Below are 11258 nucleotides of genomic sequence, written 5' to 3'. Positions count from 1 at the left end.
CTCTTTACTATTTGATGGCTAACGTCATACGTATATTCATCGTCAGCTTCATTTTTGTCATAGAGGTTTGCTTAAAAAGAAAATGAAACATCTCTGATTCGATATTTTATTCACATCGCTCTGCTTCTGAAAGTAGTTGACGCTTCCTTTAGCAGTAACCTGCTTTTCTTCTTAACAAACTACGTCAGAACGAAGGTCGGTGGGCGGAGTCTGAACCGTCTTCGAGTATAAAGGTTGGCCGCCAGTCGTTCATCGTCACTCTCCCTCCTCCTCTCCCGCGTCTTGCAATGAAGTCCCTCATCGTTTTCGGTTCGTCCTAGAAATTTTAATTTATATATATTTGTTTATTCAGAGACGGATATACATGAGCACATTTAAATATTATCTTTTCATTATCGACTACATGCTTAACAAAAATAATAAACAACTCAGAATGTAACATTCAATATTATAAGCTACCCTAATTACATTCTTTGTCTTTATATATTTTTTAAATATACTGTATATCCATACACCTAGGGAAATAGTCCTTATATCCAACTGCCCCATCGTATATTTATTATTGCTGTATATTCATACTGTATTGTACATTTTATATTTCATCTATTGTCACTCCATATTTTAACATTTAGGAATGCTTATCCACAGCAATCCTTGGCGTCGTTGTGGCCGACCGCCGCAACGGATTCAACGGAAACGGGAACGGCAACGGTAACGGTAACGGTTACGGAGCACCTCCTCCTCCCAGCAACGGATACGGTGCACCCACTAACGGATTCAACGGAAACGGAAACGGCAACGGTAATGGTAACGGTTACGGAGCACCTCCTCCTCCCACCAACGGATATGGTGCACCCACTAACGGATTCAACGGAAACGGAAACGGTAACGGTAACGGTTATGGAACACCTGCTCCTCCTAGCAACGGTTATGCAGCTCCCAGGAACACCTATGGCACGCCCAACGGCGCCTACGGAGTAGACCCTGAGATTGCCGCTTTGGCCGAGAACATTCCCGGGGGCGGCGTCCCCGGCGAGGACTACCCCATCTTGGCTTCCGTGCCCGACACCGGCTTCTCGTGCGATGACCAGGCGGTGCAAGGTTATTACGCCGACACTGCAGCTGAAGCCGGCTGCCAGGTGTTCCATATCTGCCAGGACCGCGCCCTCAGGCGCCAACAGGACTCGTTCCTGTGCCCCAACGGTACCATCTTCAACCAGCAGTACCTGGTATGTGACTGGTGGTTCAACGTGGACTGTTCTCAAGCTGAGAGCTTCTACTCCGTCAACGAACTCATCGGAGTCGTTCCCGACGCCGGATACGCATATGGACCCGCCACCAACGGAAACGGTAACGGCTATGGCTCCAACAGCAACGGAAGGAACGGAAACGTCAAGAACGGAAGCAATGGATACGGTTCCAACGGAAACGGAAAGAATGGAAACGGAGGCAGCAACGGCAATGGATACGGTACCCCCCATGCCCCAAGCAACGGCTACGGTGCTCCCACTGCCCCTTCCAATTCCTATGGAACTCCTTTCTAAACTAGACTTTATAGGCACATGACCTGTATCCTTAGTATCTATTGTTCAATGTTTCACTCTCCATCAATCTAGCTGTCACTGGTTCCTATATAAAGGATTTGGTTTACCCGCTTAATCTGTTGACGCAAAAATGTGTAAATATCTATATTTTGAAATAAAATAAGAGTAATTCTCGTTTGTTTGTACATACCCGTTATAGAGTTTGAATCGGGTCTTGAATCTTTGCTTAATTTTCATCTAATGAGAATTCCAATAACGAGTGAAGGGCAATTGTAATGATTAGATTGGCAGATATTATCGTTCAAATGTCCTTATACATAATAAACCACATTACCGCTTCCAGAATTATCAGACTGATGCCCTCTCATCATAAGTGATCTTACGTCTTGTAGGGGAACTAGACAAAAACATTTTATTGGTGTATCAATTTTAGCCTTTTATTATAAGTTACAAGCCGTAACACATACTTAGAAAAATGCCCCCCCCCCCCCCCCCCAGAAAGATAGCGAAGAAAGGCTAAAGACATAAAAACGTTCATCAGATATGTGTTTCCCCAATATTTCTAGGATGATACCAGCAAAAACTAAATTGATAGATAATGTGTAAAAACATAAAAGGCAACACATGCATCAGGAATATTTTAAGCTATATTGAAAACGATATCAAGAAAGCCAATAAAAAGGCAAAAAAAAGAAAAAGAAAAGAAAAGAAAAAAAAAAACATTTTCGAGTTATGCTTATTATATTCAAAAGTTCAAAGTCAAATTCTAATTAAAATCCCTTCAAGTTGAAATTTCTGCACATTTATTGGTCGATATAAATGGCATTTCTTTCCCTCTATAATAGTGTATTTTTATTGTGAAAATAATTTATGTTAGCATATGCAAATAGCTATAGCTCTTACGGGTAAACCGCTTTGCATGAATATTAGTTGATGAACTGTATATATTTCTTGTCGTTTTACATAGATACTGGTTATGTGATCATATTATCTTAAGAAAATTCACATATTGTCATCTACAAAGCGTGAACAAGCATGGATGACACCAGGGAAAGGCATCACCGCCGGCATTCCTCCTCTTCAGAAAGTACAAGATCCTGCTGAAGAGAGGAAGGAGACATATAGATAGAAAGAAAGACAGACAGATAGATAAAGAAACAGACAGGCAAATATAGATAACGAAACAGACAGGCAAATATAGAGAAAGAAAGAGGGGGGTGAAGAGCTAGATAGGTAGAGAAAGAGAGATGGCCATATAGACAGAGAGAAATATAAAATCATTTTCCATTTTTGATAATGATATCCACTTCCCTTCATTCCTTGAGCTTCAAATTGCATGCCTTCGTAGTTTGCTGTCTCCACGTTTAGTTAGTGCTCGTTGTTCATTCATTCTCTCACAGTTCCGTTATATCACAGGGCTTAATATCCACTCTTGGAATACAGAGGCAGGGTGTTCACTACAGTCCTGCGAATAAGGATAATGATAATAATCATAACAGAAGCCTAATCATTGTTATTATTGTTCTTATTATTAGTATCAACATCATCATAGCTGTTATTACCATCGTTAACTTTATTATCATTATCGTTGTTGTTGTTATAATTATTATCATCGTTGTTGTTATCCTTATCTTTATTATAATTATAATTATTGTTATTATTAATATTATCGTTATTTTTATCATTATCATTATTATATTATCCATCTTCTTGTTATTACTGTTACTTTTATTATCATTATTATTATTACCATCATTATTATCATTACCATTATGATTATAAGCAACATTATCAACATTACTTTTGCTGTCATTACCATTATTACTATCATTATTATCATTATCATTTGTGTTATTATTATCATTGTTGTTATTATTATTATGATCACTTCTATCTTTATTGTTTATATGGTGATAATACTAATAACAAAAGTTATAATTATAATAGATATAACTTTGTACCATCATCATAATTACTGTTATTATTGATAGTATCATCACCATCATCATTATCATTATCATTATCATTATTATCATTATTATTATTATCATTATTATTAATATTATTATTATTATCATTATTATCATTATCATTATTATCATCAACATTATCATCGTTATTATTCTTATCATTATCATTATTGTCGTTGCTGGCAATATAATTATTGATATCATTATTATTATCATTAACATTACAGTTATCATTATTATTACTATCATAATCATTATAAATTTCATCATTATTGCTACTATCATTTTTAACTAGCGTTACTGGAATTGATAAACTTATTATATTCATATAATGTTAATTTTACGCAAATGCAGTCACACGTTCAAACTGTAAATAAAACGAATTAAAAAACAAAAAACAAAAAAAACACACAAAAACACGTACCATGCTAACAATGAAGACTCAGATCAGGGATCTCGTGGATCCTAAAAAAAAAAAAAAAAAAAAAAAAAAAAAAAAAAAAAAAAAAAAATTGTCGTTCACAGCTCAATATCATACCATTTCCTTAAACTTTGACCTCGTTTTTCACACCGACAGCTAAACTAAGTCAGAACGAAGGTCAGTGGGCGGAGTCTGAACCTGTCTTCGAGTATAAAGGTTGGCCACCAGTCGTTCATCATCACTCTCCCCACTCCTCTCCCGCTTCTAAGAACTTACTATGAAGTCACTCATCTTCTACGGTTGGTTTCGAGTAATGCAATTTAGATCATAAACATGTATATATGTACTATATCTATATATATAATATATATATGCAAACACACATATATATGTATGTACACATATACATATAAATACATATATATGCTTATATATATGTATATATGTACATATGTATATAAAGATGATTCAGTTTTTCAATGTGAAAATGTGGAATATGAGATGATCATATTCCTTTCATCTGTTGTGTCGATTTGATATGTGTGTCTCACTCTGAGTGGTTATAAAGCACAATGTCATAACTATTGACAAATATATCTCCATAGCAATCCTTGGCGTCGTTGTGGCCGACCGACGCAACGGAATCAACGGAAATGGAAACGGTAACGGTAACGGTTACGGAGCACCTGCTCCTCCTAGCAACGGTTATGCAGCTCCCAGGAACACCTATGGCACGCCCAACGGCGCCTACGGAGTAGACCCTGAGATTGCCGCTTTGGCCGAGAACATTCCCGGGGGCGGCGTCCCCGGCGAGGACTACCCCATCTTGGCTTCCGTGCCCGACACCGGCTTTTCGTGCGATGACCAGGCGGTGCAAGGTTATTACGCCGACACTGCAGCTGAAGCTGGCTGCCAGGTGTTCCATATCTGCCAGGACCGCGCCCTCAGGCGCCAACAGGACTCGTTCCTGTGCCCCAACGGTACCATCTTCAACCAGCAGTACCTGGTATGTGACTGGTGGTTCAACGTGGACTGTTCTCAAGCTGAGAGCTTCTACTCCGTCAACGAACTCATCGGAGTCGTTCCCGACGCCGGATACGCCTATGGACCCGCCACCAACGGAAACGGTAACGGCTATGGCTCCAACGGCAACGGAAGGAACGGAAACGGCAAGAACGGAAGCAATGGATACGGCTCCATCGGAAACGGAAGGAACGGAAACGGAGGCAGCAACGGCAATGGGTACGGTGCCCCCCCTGCCCCAAGCAACGGCTACGGTGCCCCAGCTGCCACATCCAACTCCTATGGAACTCCTTTCTAAATTAGACTTCCTTCTCTTTCCCTTAGACACTTTGTGTGTGTCTTTCCATTATATATGCACAAGAATTTTGCACATATCGATATTTTTAAATAAAACCTTTTATTTTTACTCACTTGTAATGCAATTATCCAATGGTGAATACATTTCCTCAGAATAGGCTCTTCTGCTGGCTTCTTAATGAAATAAGAGTTTTTACTGCATGATAATGTAGAGATTAAAGGAACTGTGATCAAAGCAAAACACAAAAATGTTTTTGTGCATAAAATAAAAATGAAAAGCGCCTTGATGAAGCATAACATAAGTCTTTCAGGAGATTAAAATAAACATTACTTTAATGATTCCTAATGGAAACGGCAACATTTTCATGACAAGCTTAAAACAAATCGAGAAACCCTAAGGAAATTTGGAAGGTAATCTACACCAAGGATGTCCAAATCATGGCTCGCGGGCCAACTGTGGCCCTCCGAGTGGTTAAGATACTCCCAGTAATAGTGAAGTGTCTGATGACATGACAAAATAGACCTATTGTGTTTAAAAAATGAAGTAAAATTATGCATTAAACTAGCAACTCATGACTAATGTATATATATATATATAAACATTGTTAGCATGAGTGTTAGCACCTACAAATTACGTCCAATAGATTTTACACACATGTATATAAGGTCTGAGATAATACTATCGTAATTCTGGAAAGCTAAGTATGTACCGTTTCTGGCGGTCAGGATGGAAACTGATGAAATTCGACCCTCGCAGGCTTTTGAGTTTGACACCTCTGATTGCCCCATTTTGAACAAAGGCCAAAAAGGCCACAGTGCCTCAACCAGTAAACCAGGAAGTGAGGGATGCAAAGGCAATTGCCCAGCATTTTAATACGCATTGCATAAATAGTCCCAAGAGATTAGTCTACCTATACGCCTCTCACAGCTCACTTTCCCTGTCAATGAATGGCTTCATGTTAATAAACTAATTCTAATCATAGATAAATCCAACTAAATTATATTTCAAAAAAACACTCAGGATACTCAAAACTAAACTGGATAGTCACATAATCATCAATGTCTTTTAAAACTTCTCCTTTTTCAAAATATTGTAAGTAATGTTACTTTTTTTCCAACTTGCATGTTTTTATTTCAGTCGATTAAACTTAAAAAAAAAAAAAAAAAAAAAAAAAAATCAGTATTGTCAGGCATGAGTTTTTATGCTTATCTATGCCCCTCATTTGGCAAAGTGAACGTTTTGAATCGAATCTAAATTTGGTGGTTTGTATGTATTTGTGCATTTACGTACGTGTATGCACATACAATTATACATATTACAAAAAAACAACAAAGAGAAGAACAAGGAAATACGAATAATCCGGAGATCCTTTCCATCTGCTAGGTCTTCACGGCAGCAAGAAGCAGTACTTCAGAAAGACCTCCGGCTTATTCGTGTTTTCTTGTTCTTCTGCTCTTTCTTTTATTTTCAATTTGTTCAGCATGACTACACACACACGCATATATATATATATATATATATATATATATATATATATATATATATATATATATATGTATATATATGTATATTTACACATATATATATATACACATATATATGTATATATACATATATATATACATACACATATATAATATATATATATATATATATATATATATATAGGCCTATACATAATATATATATATATGTACATTACATATGTATGTGTGTATATACATATATATATATATATATATATATATATATATATGTGTGTGTGTGTGTGTGTGTGTGTGTGTGTGTGTGTGTGTGTGTGTGGTTGTGTGTGTGTGTGTGTGTGTGTTTAGATATAGATATATATAAATATATGTATGTGTGCGTGTGTACACATTCATGTGTTTATATATATGTAAAGCAATCCTTGGCGTCGATGTTCTTCCCTTCGCTATTTCATATGTATATATATACATATATACTTACACATACATACACATATGTGAGTGTGTGTGTGTTTGTGTGTATGTGTGAGTGTGTGCAAATATATATGCATATTCAAATATATATATATATATATATATATATATATATATATACATATATATAAATATATTATGATTATTATATACACATATATGTGTATGTATGTATATATATATATAAATATATATATATATATGTGTGTGTGTGTGTGTGTATACATACTTATATATATGCATATTCATATATATATATATGCCGGTATGTGTATATATACATATATATATATATATATATATGTATATGTATGAATATATATACGCGTAAATTTATATATGTGTACGCACAGACAGACAGACACACATTCACACGCACACACACACATATATATATATACATATATACATACGCATATATTCATTTGTATATATTTACATATACTCAGTGTATATATATAGATATGTATATATACATATATACACATATATTTGTATATATGCAAACATACATTCATACATATATATATATATATGTTTGTGTGTGCAAGTTTCTGCTAAATTCCCAAATATTGCGCTTTTGCTGTAGCAGCGACCTCGTTTTTCACACCGACAGCTAAACTAAGTCAGACCGAAGGTCGGTGGGCGGAGTCTGAACCGTCTTCGAGTATAAAGGTTGGCCGCCAGTCGTTCATCGTCACTCTCCCTCCTCCTCTCCCGCTTCTGAGCCTTACCATGAAGTCCCTCATCCTCTGTGGTTCGTTATTATCTCTGCCTTTTGTACTCATGTAGAATACCCGCGGAAAGTATCGCGTTCCCTCAAACTATTGAACTTCCAAGAACGTGTGGTTTTGATTCTGGGTCTAATTAGCTCAGTAAGATTTCATCTTTAAGATTCAGCAATCTTGCAAATTCATGCACTTATACATAGATATAAACAGATACCTATCTATAGATATATACACATATAAATCTGTGTATGCGTGTATATAAACAGTACATAGGTGTTTGCGTGTTCTCCATGCAAATGTTCTTATTATATATCCACAGCAATCCTTGGCGTCGTTGTGGCCGACAGCCGCAACGGATTCAACGGAAATGGTAACGGTTACGGAGCCCCTCCTCCTCCCAGCAACGGATATGGTGCACCAACTAACGGATTCAACGGAAACGGAAACGGTAACGGCAACGGTTACGGAGCACCTCCTCCTTCCAGCAATGGATATGGTGCACCAACTAACGGATTCAACGGAAACGGGAACGGCAACGGTAACGGTTACGGAGCACCTGCTCCTCCTAGCAACGGTTATGCAGCTCCCAGGAACACCTATGGCACGCCCAACGGCGCCTACGGAGTAGACCCTGAGATTGCCGCTTTGGCCGAGAACATTCCCGGGGGCGGCGTCCCCGGCGAGGACTACCCCATCTTGGCTTCCGTGCCCGACACCGGCTTCTCGTGCGATGACCAGGCGGTGCAAGGTTATTACGCCGACACTGCAGCTGAAGCCGGCTGCCAGGTGTTCCATATCTGCCAGGACCGCGCCCTCAGGCGCCAAAAGGACTCGTTCCTGTGCCCCAACGGTACCATCTTCAACCAGCAGTACCTGGTATGTGACTGGTGGTTCAACGTGGACTGTTCTCAAGCTGAGAGCTTCTACTCCGTCAACGAACTCATCGGAGTCGTTCCCGACGCCGGATACGCCTATGGACCCGCCACCAACGGAAACGGTAACGGCTATGGCTCCAACGGCAACGGAAGGAACGGAAACGGCAAGAACGGAAGCAATGGATACGGCCCCAACGGAAACGGAAAGAACGGAAATGGAGGCAGCAACGGCAACGGCTACGGTGCCCCCCCTGCCCCAAGCAACGGCTACGGTGCCCCAGCTGCCCCATCCAACTCCTATGGAACTCCTTTCTAAGCTGAATTTGAAGGATCTCACATTAAAATAATTACCTGTATATTTTCATAGACAGACGCTTACTCTAACGTTACAGATTCCCCTTTGTCTTTATATCTGTATGCTCGATATCTCTTATTTTTCTTATATAATCAGTTTGTATATATCTATTTTTGGAATAAAATGAACATTAGCCATTTTGTATTATACTTAACTGTTTCATAGTCATTTTTATATTCTTACATGAGACCTTCCTTGTTGCTATTTTTATTGATATCATTACTATTACTGTCGTCATCGCTTCCAATGACAAAAAAAAAAAACGTTATTTTATCATTATCATCATGAGTATCTCGTTATTATTGTCAATATCATTCATATTATTACCATTACTATTATTGTAACCATCATCAGCAATGCATTATGAATGTATGTACCAGAATATATATATAAAAAGACAAACACATAAGTAACATAAACTCACGAATGCTTCAATCACACATACACACGTATGCCCGCGCACAAACATATGCATGCACACAAAGATACATGCATGTGGATGTGGTGCGTGCATGCTTGTGTACTTGAGGATATATATGTATGTATGGATACGTGTATACATTTACACATGCACAAATATTGGTATGTATATATACACATACATATACTTTTGATGCATTTAGCAATGAGGCGAAGCCCTTAGGCTTAGAGGTCTCCTGAACCAAGACCAAGATTCAGGACTGTGTGGGCCTGTTAGGGGAACCCATACAGTTTGTCCATGCTTGCGGTGAGGACGTTGAAGTCACAGAGAGCTTTGCATACCTTGGTTGCATAGTCCATGTCTCTGGGCTGTCAAAGAAGTCAGTAGATGGATTGGTCTGGCAGCAGGAGCCATGAACTCGATCACCAAGAGCATTTGGAGATGTCGGTACCTATGCAGAAGAACCAAGCAACGTGCCTTCATGGCCATGATACTGCCAGTTTTGCTCTAATGAAGCGAATCCTGGACGCTATCTAGTGCCTTGGAGTCTCGTCTTGACGCCTTTTGTAACAAGTCTCTTCGCCGGATCATGGGGTACAGTTGGAAGGACCACGTGTCCAACCAACGGCTACACCTTGAGACTGGCATGAGACCTATTACTTGCATAATCCGGTATCGCTCACTCAGGCTATATGTGCACTTAGGTCGTTTCCCTATGGATGACCCTGTCCATCAGATTCTCTCTCTGCGAGACAATCCTGGGTGGAGGAGGCCCGTGGGACGACCTAGGAGGTCATGGTTTGGGCAGCTCGCGGAGACCTGTCGCGAGGAGTTAGAGATAGGCCGAGGGCCTGCCTGGAGACTCGCCATTAGAGACACTCGTCGCTGGAAGCGAAGGGTGGATGCGGCCATGCGCCCCCGTCGGCGTTAGCCCCTTGATGATGATGATGATACCTTAGATGATGACTCCTTAGCCGTTTCTTCTACTTTCCTTGCCATTCAACAAAACGCTTTCGTACTTTTCGGACTACCAAAGAAATGCTTGATACAGTATGTCAACAAAGAAAATAGGCATTGGTCTTATAAAAAGAATGTGTTCTATAATATTATTCATGTCCTCCGTCTCATAAACTCCTTATTAACCACAGGCATTTTTCACAATCATTGAAGAATGCCAAGATCCAAACAGCCTTTAAAAGCGGAGATAAGCATGCCATTGATATAAAATTCTGTGAAAAAAATAAAAATAATCATTATAAAAAAACAGATGAGAAACCTGGAAAGAAAACGAGATATTAAACAATGCAAGCAAGGTTTTAGAAAAGCAAATTCAACTGGTGAAGCAACAACTTCACTCACTAATGACTCCTATAATGCATTTGACGAGAGAAAATTCACAAATGGTGTGTGTCTAGACCTATCCACAACCTTGACACGGTATATCACACCATTCTCTCGAGTAAACTTAAAAGCTATGGGATTAGAGGAACTGCTAAGCAATGTTTCGCTTCTTAACTCAACTTCGTTTACTTCACGGGTAACCAATGTAAACTAGCAACAGAGGCCCATGAAATCCTACAAGGCCTATTTTCTATTTCTTTGATATCTGAATGATATGTTATCACTACGAAACCTTTCCAACTCCCTTTTATTCGTTGATGA

General features: G+C 38.8%; 3 protein-coding genes across 4 annotated transcripts; all 3 read left to right on the top strand.

The window, feature by feature from the left end:
* The first annotated feature begins 230 nt into the window (after positions 1-230).
* On the top strand, positions 231-1715 carry LOC125026450 (pro-resilin-like). Its single transcript, XM_047614909.1, has 2 exons — positions 231-309; positions 649-1715. The coding sequence occupies exons 1-2, from the start codon at positions 288-290 to the stop codon at positions 1542-1544; spliced, it is 918 nt and encodes a 305-aa protein (XP_047470865.1). The 5' UTR covers positions 231-287; the 3' UTR covers positions 1545-1715.
* Positions 1716-4176: 2461 nt separating this feature from the next.
* Positions 4177-5364, top strand: LOC125026452 (pro-resilin-like). Its single transcript, XM_047614913.1, has 2 exons — positions 4177-4234; positions 4541-5364. Exons 1-2 carry the CDS (start codon positions 4213-4215, stop codon positions 5254-5256), a joined length of 738 nt encoding a protein of 245 aa, XP_047470869.1. The 5' UTR covers positions 4177-4212; the 3' UTR covers positions 5257-5364.
* Positions 5365-7893: 2529 nt separating this feature from the next.
* On the top strand, positions 7894-9312 carry LOC125026451 (pro-resilin-like). Of its 2 annotated transcripts, XM_047614912.1 has the most exons (3): positions 7933-7971; positions 8265-8312; positions 8469-9312. In XM_047614912.1, the coding sequence occupies exons 1-3, from the start codon at positions 7950-7952 to the stop codon at positions 9134-9136; spliced, it is 738 nt and encodes a 245-aa protein (XP_047470868.1). In that variant the 5' UTR covers positions 7933-7949; the 3' UTR covers positions 9137-9312. The 2 variants fall into 2 exon arrangements, with proteins under 2 accessions (XP_047470866.1, XP_047470868.1); XM_047614910.1 differs by having other exon boundaries at positions 7894-7971; positions 8265-9312.
* Positions 9313-11258: the final 1946 nt, after the last annotated feature.

Source organism: Penaeus chinensis, chromosome 6, assembly GCF_019202785.1.
Source record: "Penaeus chinensis breed Huanghai No. 1 chromosome 6, ASM1920278v2, whole genome shotgun sequence".
NCBI lineage: Eukaryota > Metazoa > Arthropoda > Malacostraca > Decapoda > Penaeidae > Penaeus > Penaeus chinensis.
This window is presented reverse-complemented; position numbering and strand designations above follow the sequence as displayed.

Excerpts from the sequence above, each read along its gene's own strand:
- LOC125026450 (XM_047614909.1), top strand. The coding sequence starts at position 288 with ATGAAGTCCCTCATCGTTTTCG. Across the intron at positions 310-648 it reads GAAGTCCCTCATCGTTTTCG|CAATCCTTGGCGTCGTTGTG; the intron begins GTTCGTCCTAGA and ends GCTTATCCACAG.
- LOC125026452 (XM_047614913.1), top strand. The coding sequence starts at position 4,213 with ATGAAGTCACTCATCTTCTACG. Across the intron at positions 4,235-4,540 it reads GAAGTCACTCATCTTCTACG|CAATCCTTGGCGTCGTTGTG; the intron begins GTTGGTTTCGAG and ends ATATCTCCATAG.
- LOC125026451 (XM_047614910.1), top strand. The coding sequence starts at position 7,950 with ATGAAGTCCCTCATCCTCTGTG. Across the intron at positions 7,972-8,264 it reads GAAGTCCCTCATCCTCTGTG|CAATCCTTGGCGTCGTTGTG; the intron begins GTTCGTTATTAT and ends ATATATCCACAG.